General features: G+C 54.1%; 1 protein-coding gene across 1 annotated transcript; it reads left to right on the plus strand.

Moving 5' to 3' along the window:
* Positions 1-1,608: 1,608 nt before the first annotated feature.
* CD5 (CD5 molecule) lies at positions 1,609-12,618 on the plus strand (the record flags this gene model as incomplete). The annotated part of the gene is made up of 10 exons (XM_008593451.1): positions 1,609-1,647; positions 3,820-4,131; positions 4,585-4,647; positions 4,878-5,219; positions 7,363-7,656; positions 8,373-8,498; positions 9,299-9,352; positions 10,425-10,544; positions 11,165-11,256; positions 12,383-12,618. Coding segments are annotated over 9 exons (1,439 nt in total), but the record flags the coding sequence as incomplete, so codon positions are not given.
* Positions 12,619-16,166: the final 3,548 nt, after the last annotated feature.

The following is a 16,166-nucleotide window of genomic DNA, read 5'->3' on the forward strand; positions in this document are numbered from 1 at the left end:
ATGACTTAGCCAAAGGAATGACTCCCTAAAGGTGGATGGCCCTACTCACTATGGGGAGCTGGTACCAGAGGGAGGTGGGAGAGATAGGTCAGAGGTGAGAGGTGAGGGCAGGGCAGAGGGCCTCCTGCCTCCGTGCTCACCACGCTAGCTGCTAGCTGGGCATCCACACTGTGCCCTCCTGAGGCTGCCCTGTCCACTGCAATAGATCAGATGATTGACAGCTGGACCATCCCTTTCACCCAGGCCAGAGCTCTGGCCACTGCTCCCAGCCCGACACTCACCATTTGCGAGAATTACCTTCCCCTTCCAAGACCCAAGGCATCGGTGATGGGATCTTGTGAAGATGGGGAAACTTACCACAGGGCCACGACAACTTCATTACCAGGAGTCTTGGCTTGGGAGGGGAGGAAGGGCTGGTGGGGGCACTTCTTTTAAAATTCTACCACAAGCAAGAAAAGACTTTTTAAAAACACATCTGTTTTGTAACACCCAACCACAGTTTCTCACAAGCAATTTAAACACAGCTGTTTCCTATATGAAGAAGTGTCCTGACCAAACGCCATCCCCAGCTCCCAACCGAGGAGTAAGCCCAAGAGTCAGACAGATGGAAATCAAAATACCTGCTTTGTGACTGATAAAGCTTGGTGGTGAACACAGAGGGTGGGCTCAGAAGCCACACGAGCTTGCTACCCACCCCCCTGTCCCCACCCAAATTAAACCTCCTCCCTGCCCCAGACTAGCCAGCCAGCTGTTGTTCAACCAAGAGCTCCACGCAATGGGCCACTCTGCCCCTGCTCCACAGTCAGGCAGGGCTGGCAGGAGGCAGAACTTCCCAACTGGCCCACACTGGGGAAGGCTGGTTCCTTACAGACCATGTTCGCCGGGCCTGTGCTCTTGGCTCCCTAACTGGCTGTGCCACCTTGGGCAAGCCCATCCATCTCTGAGCTTTGGTCTCCTCCTCTGGAAACCGGGAGCTGTTAAAGATAAACTGCTGGCATTATCCTACCTAGGGAATACTAGGAGTAGCAAACACTCTCTTGGGTTCCCTTTCAGGCTCATTTCTTGATTCTCTAGAACTACCAGAGTTCAAACGTTTTTGACCAAAAGCAACACAAAGGACATTCTTACATTGCAACCCCCAAAGCACAAAAAGTGATACTTCCCCTCACAACACATAGTGCATTTTGATGTTCTCTATTCTATTTCATTTTGTTTTTTTAAAAAAATTGATGGTTGCATTACTACAAAGGGATAGCACGAGGAAGTCCGGGAAGTGACGGAACTGGTGTACTCCTTGTGTTGGTCACGCACATCTATATATGTGTTAACATTCACAGAATTGTTCACTAAAGAAAAATCAATTTCACTATGTTCACTTATAAGGTTTCAGAAAAAGAAAAAAAATTGATGGCTGCAACCCACTAAGTTGACTTCATGATTGCTTAGGGGTTCCAACCTGTAATATGAAAATCCCTGCCTCTGAACCCCATGACAGCGGGTGGAGGGAGGCAGAAAGGGCCATTGTTCAAGCAGTGGGTAGGTATGAGCAGGCGTGGGGGGAGAGGGTGGGAGGCTTTACTTCCTGACCCTTTTCTCTCTTTTCTGCAGTCACTTCCTGCCTTGGATGGCTCAACTGGGACGACCCGGGTAAGGAAGAGCCACATGGAGGGAGGCCTGGGGCAGAGGGATAGCAGGGCTACAGTTCCATCAGGCTGTAGGGGGACCTGCCAGTTAAGAAGCCATCACCTCCACCAGAGTGAACGCCACCATACACACAGACACATGCACATTTAGGATGCCCGTGGATGTCCTTGCTGACTACAAAGCACTACAAATGCTAGCTCTCATGATAGGTATTATTATGAGTCACTCACCAAGCACAGAAAATATACAGCCCATAAATGAACCTTACAAAGTCCTGTTCCTACCCAGTCCTGCCAGATGCTCCATGGTCAAAGACATTTGCCCCGAAGCTGCAGAGAGGGGATATGCCAGATTGTAAAGTGTAATGAGTGTCCAGCCTCAAAGGTTGGACATTAATCCTACGGTAGTTCCCAAACAGGGTTCCGCGGAACATGTAACACCACATCTCCCACTGGAGACTGACAGTGTACACCAGGCTAATAAGGTCTCTGAGAAGTCCTGCAGTAGAGAAACATGCTAAACATTTTTTAACTCAGCAATTCCCACACTTACAGACCTCTCCCCTTCACATTGACTGGGATAACATCACACTGAATGTATTTTGAGAGAGATGTGGCTGGCGGGTATCACAAAACTGTCATGCAGCCCAAGGGGTCCACAGGGGCCTTGGCAGGCTCTGGGCTGGGCCCTGGATCCTGCACTGACATCCTAGCCCCAAGCTCTAGCAAGTTACTTAACCTCCCTGAGCTCCAATTTCCCCACCTGTGAAGAAGGGAGAAAATCTTTTCCCTGGTGAGGATTCAGTGAATCAGCTCCCTGGGCAAAAATCCTGCAAGGCAATCCATCAGCATTAGGTATTGAGACTAGCTCGCTCTGCCTCTGACTAGCCACGTGACCTTGACAAGCCCTGGCCTTGCACGTTGGCCCCAAAGTGTCCTCATCTGAAGAAAAAGGCAGCCTGACCAGTGATTCCTTTGTCAGGGAAGAATTTTTTAAACTTCTTGAATAGGTAATACATTCATCTGGCTCAAAAATTTAAAAATATAAAAAGATCTACAGTGAAGAGTCTCACTTCCACCTCTGTCCCCCATCTTTTCAGTCCCTCTCTCCACCCCAACACCCCAGGTAATGATCACATTCACTCGTTTTTTTGCATATCCTTCCAGAATCTCTTTATGCAAACATACACAACACACACACACACAGACAAATATTTTCCCCTCATGGAGCTTTCTAAAATTGCATAAGCCGTGTACCTACCTATGACCCAGCAATTCCATTCCTAGGTATTTACCCAAGAGAAATGGAAACTGCCCACACAAAGGCCTGAACATGAATGTTCACAGCAGCTTTATTCGTAGCAGGCAAAACCTGGAAACAACCCAGATGGTGAATGGAAAAACTAATGTGGCATATCCATACAATGAAATATTATTCAGCAATGAAAAGGAATGAACTACCAATACACACAAAAATATGGCTAAATAAATCTCAAATACATGCTGAGCAAAAGAAGCAAAATTTAAAAAAAAAAAAAAAGCATGCTGTTTCCATTTATGTGACATTGTAGAACAGGCAAATCTAATCTCTAGTGACAGAAAGCAGATCAGTAGTTGCCTGAGGCTGGATTCAAGGAAATTAACCATAAAGGGGCATGAGGGGACTTTCTGGGTGATGGAAATGTTCCATGTCTACATTATGATGGTGGTTACGTACATGTATACATTTGTCAAATTCCATTGAACAGTACTGTTAAAATGAGTACATTTCACTGCATGTATACTGCACCTCAATAAAATTGATTTTAAGATTTAAACACACATACACACACACACACAATATTAAGCCTTATGTCAGACTTATTAAAACAGAATTTCCAGGAGTGGGGTGATTCTGCTGGACAGTGGGTGCTGAGACCACCTTGCCCACTGCTCCAACTTCCCCTCCAGCTCTGAAATCTGGAGCCCTACCCTCCTGCGCCCAGCTTCAGGCTGCCCCAGCCTGAGTGCCCCAGAAGGGACAAAGCTCACAAGGAGCAGGACAGGCAGCCAGGGGGGCGGGAAGTGAAGGAGGGAGCCCAACTGGGCATGAGGGACTAGGTGGGGAGGGGGCAGTTAGGGGCCCCAGTGGAGAGCCCTTCCTAGCCTGACCACCCACAACCTCTTTGACCCCCAGATTTCCAGGGGAGGCTGGCCAACTCCAATTCACGGTGCCAGGGCCAGCTGGAGGTTCACTTGAGGGGCCTGTGGCGCACCGTGTGCAGGTGGAGCTGGGGCTGGAGCCCAGACGGCCGGGAGGATGCCAGTCAGGCCTCAAAAGTCTGCCAGCGGCTGCACTGCGGGGAGGCCTTGGTCCTTGCCCACTTCCCCCTCTTCAGCAGACCCCAGAACCAGATCATCTGCCACGGACACCCGGGGTCATTCTCCAACTGCAGCAGCAGCAGCAGCAGGGCACGCCAATGCCCCCCACTGGGCCTGGTCTGCTTAGGTGGGTGACTGCCGGCCACGTGGGCATCGTTGTCCTGGGCACCAGCCCCCAGGAGGCTGGCCAGGGCCTGTGATCTGAGGCCTGAGCACGCAGGTGGAAGGGGAAAGGGGTCCCCAGTTTATAACTGGTGGGGAGCTGGAGAGGGGCAGTACCTGTCTGGTAGGATGAAAAAGGAGGACCTATTTCTGCCAAGTGCTAACTTCTGCATCCCCTCTGAACCTCTTTTCCTACCTGTAAAGTGAGGTGGTTCTGCCCACCTCACCTGGGGCTTAGAGATAATGTGTGGGTCAAGTGGGCTTAATGTGGCAAGTGGTACTTATGTCACAAGCTCGGGTATTTCTCAACACTGCTGGATCCCCCTGCCCTCCCTACACCCCCATTCTTTCCTCCTACCCCCTCATTCCTCCCTCTCAGGGTCGCTTGCCCCTCCCTCACCAGAGTGTCTCATTACAGAGCCCCAGATGACAACACCTCCACCCACAAGCCCCCCGCCTACAACCACTCCAGAGCCCACAGGTAAGAGGATTCTGAGGCCCCATGGAGATATGGAGTCAGATTTAGCAAATAAAAACCCAGGATGCCCAGTTACATTTGAATGTAGATAAATGGGGAAAATTTTAACCATAAGTGTGTCTTATGTTATATTTGGGATCTCACCACCTTCCAAGGGCGACCAAAGAAGCATCAGTTCTCACGTCTGGCTCAGCGCAACCCCATCCCCCATCTCCATCTCTCTCCTCTCCCAGCTCCTCCCAGGCTGCAGCTGGTGGCAGTGCCCCGGGGCCTGCGGTGTGCTGGCATGGTGGAATTCTACAGCGGCAGCCTTGGTGGCACCATCAGCTATGAGGCCCAGGACAGGACCCAGGGCCTGGGGGACCTCATCTGTGCAGCCCTCCAGTGCGGCTCTTTCTTGAAGCATCTGCCAGAGGCCGAGGCAGCCACGGCACAAGACCCAGGGGAGCTCTGGAACCGCAGGCTCTTGCCAATTCGATGGAAGGTCCAGAACGCAAGCTGTGCCTCCCTGGAGCAGTGCTTCAGGAAAACCCAGCCCCAGGAGGGTGGCCAAGCTCTCGCCCTCGTCTGCTCAGGTTAGTAAGCCCTGGCCAAGCCCCGTGGGGCCTTCTGCTGCCCTGGGAGGTGTCACGGTCAGAGCATCCCCAGAGGGGTTTCCTGAAAACCCCTGCATGCAGCGCAGGAGATGAGGCACTATGGGGAACACAAGGGAAGTAGAGGCCTGATCCTTGGCCTCTAAGAGGTGGAGTGGGGTGAGTTGGGGAGCGCACACTCGCACTCAGTGCCTTGGGAATCTCTGCAAAGTAACTGACCAAGCCCAAAGGAATCACTGGCCCAGCTGCCACATGGGGAACTGAAGCCAAAACTTCCAGGAGAAGACAAGGTCTCTCCGTGGGTTTGGTGGAGGAAGAGAAAAGGTTTTGTGGGTGGGAATCACGGCTTGTGCCAAAGCATGGAGCACTTGGAGGGGCAGGCTTTGTAGGAGGGGAGTTTGTAAATCCTGAGAGATGAGGTTGGAGGGTGGTGAGAGATGGGAGGTCCCTGAGGCCTGGGGGCCAGAGCACGGCAGGCAGAGACACACAAGAGCAGGCCCTCAGGAGGGCTCTCTGCACAGAGTCCTGAGCCATGGGCCCACACAATGGAGACTGGAGGTGCTGGTATGGTTGAGGGAGAAGGCAGGGAGGCTGAGTCTGTAAGACACCAAGGGCCAAATCAGAATCAACAAAGGAAGCTGAGGGGAAGAGATCCCAGTTCAAAAATAAGGAAAAACAACCATAGCATGCCCCGGGAAGCAGTGGGTTCCTGTCACCAAAGTGTTCTAGTGGAGTCCAGACTCTACTTACTGAGCGCTTAATTTGTGCCAGGGACCACTCCAGGGCATTCTTTTATTTTCACAATGACCTTAGGAGGTGGGTACTGTTATTATCCCTTTTTACAGATGAGGAACCTGAGGCTCAGAAATATTAAATGTTTTGCCAATATCATCGAGCACTAGCTGGGATTTCCACTCAGGCAGTGTCACTCCATAAGCCTCAGCTACTCCAAGTGTGGTCCCAGACCACACAGCACGGGCATCACCTGGAAGACTCTCAGACCTGAATCAGAATCCGCTCTTTTTTTTTTTTTTTTTTTTTTTTTTGAGTGGGGGCAGCAGATAACTGGTATGGAGAACCAAACCCTTAACCTTTGTGTTACAAGGCTGAGCTCTAACCAACTGAGCTAACCAGCCAGCCCAGAATCCTCATTTCAGCAAGGTCCCCAGTGATTCCTGTGCACAAATGTAGGAGGCATTGCTCTGGACCATTCTGCTATCCTGTAAGCAAGGCCACCCCCAACCCATTGGGTACCTGGTGTGAATTAGTAAAACACTGCCCCCTCCAGGCAGAAGCAGTCCCCAAGGTCTCTTGGCCTGATGAATTGGGGGGTGGGGAGCCAGCTGTCAGCCCCACTCACTCCCTTACCCCCCAACCCCCGTCCTCAGGATCCTTCCTGCTGGCTACAACCTGCAAAACCATACCCAGGGTTCTTGCCTTTGAAGTTTCTTCTAAATAGAAGACTTACTAGGGCTTTGAAGGTGGATGTTGCTATGGAAACTGGCAAAAGCTGGTGATATTACAACTCACTGTGAACTGAGCATGTGTGGCCTCGGCTATGGAATCCCAGGCCCCACCCTGGCAAGCAGACAGAAAAGAATGCAGGTTTCTGTTGGGCCAGGCCCCACTCACAGAAAGCCTCCTGCTCAGGGCACAGGGCCTGGGCAGCAGGATTCCTGGGTTCTGTCCCACCTGTGAACCACCAGGACTCAGAGCAGGAGGTCTTTCTCATCCCTGAGCCTCAGTTTCCCACCTCTGAAAAGCCCTCCCTCTTCCCAAGGAGCAGCAATAGAACGAGATGTTTCTAAGAGGAGAGTGGACCCAGGTGGGCCTACTTCCCACACTCTTCTCTCACCTGCACCTGGCTCAGGGGCCAACTCCCTGCTGGTGGCTGCCTCTTCACTGAAAGTGCCCATGCAGCAGCATCTCGGGATGGCTGCTGGCAGCTGCCCAGAGGCACCAGGGACAGACCTTGGTTGGGGGAAGAGCCAGAGATGATGCCAGAGGAGGGAAGGACAGAAAGGAAGATGGCTTGTCCTGGTGGTCCCACACGGTGCGTCCTTGCTGCCAGGGGGCCCCAGGCGCCAGGCATGCAGGCTCATCTCCCATTGCTTCCCCTCCCTAGATTTCCAGCCCAAGGTGCAGAGCCGCCTGGTGGGGGGCAGCAGCGTGTGCGAAGGCACCGTGGAGGTGCGCCAGGGCATGCAGTGGGCAGCCCTGTGCGACAGCTCTTCAGCCAAGGGCATGACGCGGTGGGAGGAGGTATGCCGGGAGCAGCAGTGCGGCGGTGTCAACTCCTACCACGTGCTGGACGCCGGTGAGAAGACCTCCCGGGGGCTCTTCTGTCCCCAGGAGAAGCTGTCCCAGTGCCACGAGCTTCGGGAGAAAAAAGCCCACTGCAAGAGGGTGTTTGTCACATGTGAGTTGACCACAACTGACGGTGGGCAGAGGGCAGCCCCAGACATTCCCTCTAGGACCCAGTCAGTGCATGTGTCTCTGAAGAACTGGCCCCAGGAGCTAGACAGAGAGCCCTAGGACGCTAGAAATGGAGAGAGGGCAAATGGGGATCGGGCAGCGAGAGTGCTCAGACAGCAATGTCACATAGGTGGGAGACTGAGCTAGGCAACAGACATCTCTGTTGGGCAGCCAGTGAATGACAGAACTCCTTCCACCTTCTACTTTTCCAGGTGGAAGCTAAAAAATCAAGGGGTAGGTGGTGCATATTTGCTACGTGAATGGTCACTGAATAACAGATAAAAGAAATGGATGGGTGGATGGACGGATGGGTGGATACATAGAGGGCTGACTGGCCTTCAGTATTCGATCATATATTGGTATATGATGGTATATGATGGCAAGGTGATCACTTATAACTGGCAAATGGTAGAAAGTTAAACAGTTTGTAACAAGGGGGGCAAATGATAGCTGGATGATCATTTGTAGATAATAAATGGTAAATGGGTAGCAGAGAATTCTAGAGATGGATGGAGGGACAGCCAGATAGAGAGGTGCCTTCCTCACACGCTGGTGAATTTCTGGTGACTAGGAGAAGCCAGGCAGCCAGCAGCTTCCCTCTGAAGCAACAGTCTTTATACCGCAGGGTTGGGACTGACCCAACTCCTCCCCTATCCCCAGGCCAGGATCCCAACCCAGCAGGCCCAGCAGCAGGCACTGTGGCAAGCATCATCCTGGCCCTGCTGCTCCTGGCAGTGCTGCTCGTTGTGTGTGGCCCCCTCGCCTACAAGAAGCTGGTGAAGAAATGTAGGTGCTGGGGCCCCAAGCTACACTGTCCCCATGTGGGGAGACTGGAGCCTCACAGAAGAGGGGTCCAACCTCCAGAGAGCTGGGCCGAGGGCACCTCTGCCTCCCCATCCAGCCCTCCCCTCTCCTGCCCACTGGCATTTTTTCCACCCAAAGAAACAGAAACAGAAAGTCAGGAAAATCATAACCACTGATTTGCCCATATCTGGGTCCAGCTGAGACCCACTCCAGGCCAGAGGGAAGCTGTGGCCATTGCCTAGGCTTTGGCGGCCCAGAGAGCCATCGGCATGGCCTCTGACATGTCCACTCACCAGCTGCCCCTGACGCTGATCAGGCCACTTCCTCTCTGAGTCTCAGTTTCCTCATCCACCAAACGGATGACTGCATGCCCTGTGAACGCAGAGGGTTGAAATCCCTGCCTGGCAGAACTCAGGGGAAAATTATTCAGAGACTAGGAAGTGAGATTAGGGAGGCTGAAAACAGAGAGCCAAGAGGTGAGCAGTGTCAGCTCCCTAGCACCCACCCAGGTCTTAATTCTGGTCCTAAACACCTGCAGTTGTTTCTCCTGGGGACCCAGCCACCTCTGCACCCTCCTCAGCACAGTCCTTTGGCACTAGATGGCTCCAGTACCCCTCCTGAGAAAGTTAGAAAACTGAGGCCTGAGAGACTTCAGGGAGCAGAACCCAGCAATGGTGCCTCAGCTGCACCTGCCACCTCCTCCCTCCCCCAGGCCCCGCCCCCTCACCTGCACTCCATTACCCTGCCCCCCACCCTGATGTGCTTTCCTGTCTGTTGCCCAGTCCGCCAGAAGAAGCAGCGCCAGTGGATTGGCCCAACGGGAATGAATCAAAACAGTAAGTGTCCCCAGAGGCAGGGTCCTCCCTCAGCCCCAGGCCACGGATCCAGTCAAGGCTCACTGCTGATCACAGTCAGAGCCAGGGGCTTCCTGAGGCCTCTGATCACCACCACGCTCATCTAAAGTGCAACTGTGGCAACAGACGTCCCCACACTGGGAGGGCCAAGGCTTCTTGATGGGGCAGACGTTTGAGTGGTTTCTGACTCTGAAGCCTCAGACACCACAGTGTCCCCTCTGTCTTTTGCCTTATCTCAGGGGTTGACTTAACCAGAGGTCCCCAGCAGCCTTCGCCTGCTCGGGCAGCATTCCCCAACACCATGGCCATCGTTGTTAATAGGTGATACTCACAAAAGAGGACTCCAGACCTGAAATACCATGAGTTAAGCAAAGCTAAACACCGTTCTTTATTTTAGGACTTATCAAAACCTTAATGGGCAGTTTTGCACTGTTTATTCCCAAAGCAGGGATGCTTTAAGGAGGTTTGTTCAAGCTAATTTTATTACAGAACAACTTTAAAGGGCCAGTTTTAGACCATTTTGATGCAGTCAGCCCCACCCCATCCCTGGTCTTCATCGTCCGTCCTTCCAGCCACAGCCAGAGCCACCCTAAGGCATGGAAATAGTCCTCCTCCTGCCTCCCATTCTGCATTCTGCCATTCACAAGTCCGGGGCCAAATCCTTCAAGAAGGCTCTGTGTTGTCCAGTCTTTTGTATAACACAAAGGCCCTCAGCTCCTGGAGGGCAGTGAGTATGTCTGCCCTGTCACTTGTGCTCCAATTCATTGCTCGGTAAATGTTTGATGACCGACTGACCAACCGACTGAAGGCCCCACCCTGCCAATCAGAATTCTGGCCAACCCACAGCTGCTCTAAAAGTCTGCCACGGACCCCGCTAGCATGAACCACCCCAGGGAGAAAGGAAATGGGGATGCATTGAAGGGGCTGTGGGTGCCTTTGCCCTCTCCCACATGACATAATGAGAACAGGACATTAAAGTTCTGGGTACCTGCTGGGGAAGGAGGGGTAGGACAAAACGGCAAGTCTAATGACACTGTCTCTTGCATCTGCTCAGTGTCTTTCCATCGTAACCACACGGCGACTGTCCGGTCCCAGGTTGAGAACCCCCCAGTCTCCCATGTGGATAACGAATACAGCCAGCCTCCCAGGAACTCCCACGTGTCAGCTTATCCAGGTAAGCACCAGTGGGCAGTCCTAGGCATGCAGGCAGAGCTGGAGCAGCCCTCCTGAGACAGGTCATGTGATGTCCTTGAAAGTCATGTGATTGCCCAAAGGGAGAAGGGAGGTCCAAGGGCACAGTGGGGGGGATCAAACTGCCTGCTAGACAGCAGGTCACAGCAGGAGTGTGGAAGGTATACTGCCTTCACAGGCCTTAGCTGTCCCTTTTGAGACTGTCAACCACTCATCTAAAGAGAGAATGCACTCAGACGGATGCCATTAACCCCAGCCTTGCTGTGACCTAATGGGCCTGTTCCCCTGCAGGGCCTTGAGGGGTCTGGCTGGTAAATGAGGTCCCCTGGATTCCTTCAATACAGAAGAGAGCCATTAAATGGCCTGCAGGAGTCCTGTACTGACGGCTCCCTTCCTGGCGCTAACAATTAAACCCTAGGGAGCCTGGAGCTCAACATCATTAGTGATCATTTGGCTGATTTGATCAAAACAGATGCCACAGCTGTTACCAGCTCATAAAGACCCTGTGATCTTCCTACCCACTGTGGGTGGTGGCTCTGGCTCCAAGGGGCTGTAGGCTAGTGGGACAACCCCTCTGCCAACGGCCCTCCTTTCTTTCCCCAGCTCTAGAAGGGGCCCTGCATCGCTCCTCCACCCAGCCTGACAACTCCTCTGACAGTGACTACGACCTGCACGGGGCTCAGAGGCTATAAAAGGTGAGACTGCCTCCAGCTGCCGCCCTCACCCAGGGGTCCTCCACAGCCCTGGGGATGAGCCCCAGCCACTCCATTCCTCCCTCCACTCCCCGCTGCCCCCCCCCCCGGGGCCCCCCCCCGCCGCGGGGGGCCCCCCCCAGCCCTGGGGATGAGCCCCAGCCACTCCATTCCTCCCTCCACTCCCCGCTGCCCCCCCCCCCGGGGCCCCCCCCCGCCGCGGGGGGCCCCCCCCAGCCCTGGGGATGAGCCCCAGCCACTCCATTCCTCCCTCCACTCCCCGCTGCCCCCCCCCCCGGGGCCCCCCCCCGCCGCGGGGGGCCCCCCCCAGCCCTGGGGATGAGCCCCAGCCACTCCATTCCTCCCTCCACTCCCCGCTGCCCCCCCCCCCGGGGCCCCCCCCCGCCGCGGGGGGCCCCCCCCAGCCCTGGGGATGAGCCCCAGCCACTCCATTCCTCCCTCCACTCCCCGCTGCCCCCCCCCCCGGGGCCCCCCCCCGCCGCGGGGGGCCCCCCCCAGCCCTGGGGATGAGCCCCAGCCACTCCATTCCTCCCTCCACTCCCCGCTGCCCCCCCCCCCGGGGCCCCCCCCCGCCGCGGGGGGCCCCCCCCAGCCCTGGGGATGAGCCCCAGCCACTCCATTCCTCCCTCCACTCCCCGCTGCCCCCCCCCCACCGTCCCACCCAGATATCCACAAGGGACTCTGAGCATCTTGATTCCTGTAAAGGGAAACAATAAGCATCAGCAGTTTAGGTGTTTAGGTGTCGGCAGCCAACTCGGCAATTACAGCAGAGATCAACCTTAAAAAGCATCTCTTAAGCTCCACCTTGGAAGACCACACAAAAAGAGCCCCTAAGAGTCTCCTGATGGCGTAACACCCCCAGAGCTGCCAATGAAGCCACAGGGAAGAGAAGCCCCTGATGCAGGATAGCAGCTGTCCCCAGAGCATGGGGCCTGTCCCCAGCCTCCCTGAATCACCTCCAGGATGTGAGGTTTCCTCCACTGACACATTCCCACATTCCCTTCTCACCCTACAGAACTGGGAACCAGCAACCAAGAGCCATGCCTATGTGTCCTGAGAAAACTCTGCATTTGCAATTTGGAAATGACATCCTGATTTCTACTCCCAGCTGTAGGAGAGGATGCCTCTTGAGCATGTGCAGCTGCCTTCCTATGGCAGGCCAGCTCTGACACCGCCCACTGGACCCTGGCCCAGGTGAAGACCCCACAACAGCTCAGCAGGCCCCTCCCAGTGTGGGCATTGTGAAAGGGCAGAGCCCAGAAACAAGCAGCCTTTCCAAGGAGAGACTCAACAGGTGTCCAGGAGAGGGTCCCTCTTCCACCCCCAGGCAGCCCCCCTTCCCTGCCTGCTGGGGAGCAGCACCTGAACAGAATCCAGCTTTCTCCTCAGACTCTGACCCCAACAAGGAATAACAAGGAAGCTCACACTTGGGCTCATGTATTTTTAATATGCTCTTTGTATATAATGCTCTTTCTACTTCCTGAGAACTAGAGTGCTCTGGCCTCTTCTGTCCAGGTTCTACCTCTTGGACGTCTCTGGGGATGCCCACATGAAGGGGGCACTTCCTTGGGGCACTCTGCAGCCGTCATGGTCACAGAACTGCACATCTGAGCACAAGGACAGCCTAGTCCATACCCAGCAGCTGCCAGCAAGTGAGCTGTGTAGCTGCCCAGGCCCGAAGCCCCACTCCACGCCTCCACCTGTGACTCCCTGCACACCCCTCATCTAAAGATGCCTTCCTCTCCAGAGAGCAGGGACCACTGGCTGTCAAGCCCAAAGGGTACCAGGGCTACCCCAGGGCCCTGCATAAAGGGGGAACCTAGCAAATCCTAGCCAATTTGGGTTTTTGTTTCACATTGCAGCTTAAAATCTCAAGCTAAGGTAGTTTCAGCCAATCAGTTAAAGTTCTCACCCAGGAGTCAGAGAATGGGTCTGGATATGTTCTTTCAGTTTAAGTAATTCCCTCAACTAAAACAGTCTCAGTACCAGCCACCAAAAAAAAGAAAAAAAACTAAAAAGTCTCCTCTACTTCTTGGAGATCCTAGACACATACCTAATCCTGCAGTGCCTCAATTTCCTTAACTGCAAGCAGAGGAGGATATCTAGCTAGGAACCTAGGGTCTATTAAAGGGAAAGGCTGTGCCAGGGTCACTAAGCTTTCAGCATCAGGCAGCTCTCTACCGAGATGCAGTAGAACAGTGACACACCTTGGGTTTGGGGACCTTCTCCACATGATTGGCACTGTATCTACTGGGAGCAGAGATGTCAATGGTCCAAGTCAAAAGCCAGCTCTAAAAGAGCAAAAGGGAGTGACTAGAAGGATATGGGGGATGGGGTGGTGTTCACAGAATCAGGGGAGCTGGGGGGTGGGGCTGCCAGCATGCCAGAAGGGTCTGGTCAGCACACTGCCCCCACCAACACCCTCCAACCAAGCCTTCCATTCTGAGAGCTCAGGTGGCAGACCATGCTGGGAATCCAGAAACAGGGACCCCTGTTTACCTCCCATTCTTGGTGGGTGTGACGGCATTGCTCAGAAGGGAACAAAGAGGCTGCTCTGCAGGGGAGCAAAGGATGCGAGGTGCCCAGGGTCTCCTATTGGTGCCTTTCCTGATAAAACTCTCTAATCTGTAGTTTGGCCACCATACAGTGGCCTCAAAGCAACTTTGGCCTACATTAAAAAAAAAAAAAAAAAAGTTTAGTAGAGGAGAAAAGCATCTTTAGAAAATTGCTTTCCAAATGGTGGTAGGCTTAGGTGACGCATTCCAGAAAGATCTGTTTGGTTATGCAACTGAACCGGAACCATTTCCGTCTTCAAGGTGTTTTTGTCAAGTTCCTAACTTAGCTGGTAGACCCAATCGCAGGCCTCTGGGTCAGCACTGCTCCTCCATGAGCCACTCATAGAGCCAGTCACCCTCAGCTGTAGAGGACACCCTGCTTAACCTTGGCAACCATGGGGTCCCCATTCCTGCACCAAGACAACCTGCTAGAGCAGAGCAGGAGCTGCCCCTCATGCTCTCCTGTGTGTCCCCCACACCCCAGCCTGCTTCCTAAATTATGTTACCCAGTCGACTCTTGGCGGTATCTGAGTGTGATTCTAGCATATACTCATGTTAAGTGAAGGAAGCTGAGAACCCAAAGGAAAGCTCACTTACACTACCAAGGTTCAAACAAGTCCAACTTCAAAGCTGTCATGCATCCAGGGGTCTGGGAGCATAAAACAGAACTGACATGACAGTTGAAAGGATCCCAGCCAGCACAGCAGTGTCCTCACTAAGACAGGAATTTCTTTGGGGCTCTAAATTGGACACTTAAGGGTCGGTCTCTGTGCAGCCAGCTCTGCAGCAGAGGCCCACTGTGGTCTGGCAAAGGGCACCCGGTGATCTCATGGGGATGCAGGAAGGGAGGCATGGGAATGCCCATGTGTGTGCACGATCTAAGGTGTGCGGGCCCAGGAAGAAGAGAGAGCCAGGAGCATGTTGAGTGACCAGCCGGAGCAGGCCAAACAGTCCTCTCTTAGAAAGCCAGCCCCTCCATGCCCCTTGCCCCGACTCTGGCATCCATCCATTGTGCTCCCACAGTGAGACTTTCAGCTTCTACCTACAAAGCCAGGTTTTCTTCCAGCCCTCCCTGGTGTCCTATGTCCTCAGCCCTGGACACTTGCAAGGCAAGGCCAGAGTTCAGCAGGGAGCCTGGAAACTCTCAGCTGTGTCCTTGGAACAGTCTTCCGGTACCACAAAGGCACGGTGGAGAAGCCCCTACAGCCTCTGGGATCTGACAGACCTGGGTCCAAGTCCCGCCTCCGCCCCCCAAGCTGTACAACCTGGTCACTGAACCACCCACCCTGCAGTTTCATCCCCATTTAAAACTGGGGATAAGGGCCGGCCCGGTGGCGCACTCGATAGAGTGCGGCGCTTGGGAGCGCGGCGGCGCTCCCGCCGAGAGTTCGGATCCCATATAGAGACCGGTCCGCTCACTGGTTGAGCGCGGTGCGGGCGCAACACCGAGGGTTGCGATCCCGTTGCTGGTCGTGGTACGGGCATGACACCGAGGGTTGCGATCCCGTTACCAGTCACAAAAAAGACAAAAAAAAGGAAAAAATAAACAAAAAAACTGGGGATAAAAGTGCTGTTGAGAGGACTCCGCAAGATAACGAATGTGGAAGTGTAGCACAAGTGAACCTGCTGGGTATTTACCATCACCAATTCTCAGACTCTCTGGACATCACCCACAGGCGGCCTACCCTTGTCACTTTGCAGGGGAGGAAAGGCAAAAGGGCTGACTTGAGGGACCATTAGAAACCTGGTCTCCCGACTCCCTCGAAGCTGCCCTTCCACTGAAAGCCGAAGATGTTCTCCCAGGGCTCCTCACAACTAGTTCAGCATCACAGACCAGGAAGACACTGGGGAGGGAGGCAGGCTGGGCCATGGCAGAAGACTGGCTGGCTCTGCAGCCAGTTTGGTGGCTCGCTGCCCCTCTAAGCATACCACAGGCCAAGTTTAGAAACTGATGGGTCCTGGACAGGCCGACAAGCAGGGCGTCCTGCCAGCCCGGCAGGTGCCTCCCAGGCTGGGCTGAGGCCCGCACGCCCCCTGGTGGTATCCTGTGGCCTTGCATGCCACAGCTTCTGGCTCAAACGTGGGCTCCAGCAAAATGGCTTGGAAGGAAAACCAAAGAGCAAGAGAGGAAAGGGAAACGCTAGAACAGCCAGGTCTGGAGGGCAAAGGAGCAGGGGAGGGCAGCAGCTCAAGAGATGACATCGAGATAGGTGATGCTTTGTGGACATGAACCAAAGAGGCCTTTCAATAGAGCATGATTCTGAAGGCTGCAGAAGAAATCAAGGCCCACACAAGCAGCCACATCTGCACTTCTCAAACCCACCAGAGCCACAAGAC

Source organism: Galeopterus variegatus, unplaced genomic scaffold, assembly GCF_000696425.1.
Source record: "Galeopterus variegatus unplaced genomic scaffold, G_variegatus-3.0.2 Scaffold9147, whole genome shotgun sequence".
Classification (NCBI taxonomy): domain Eukaryota; kingdom Metazoa; phylum Chordata; class Mammalia; order Dermoptera; family Cynocephalidae; genus Galeopterus; species Galeopterus variegatus.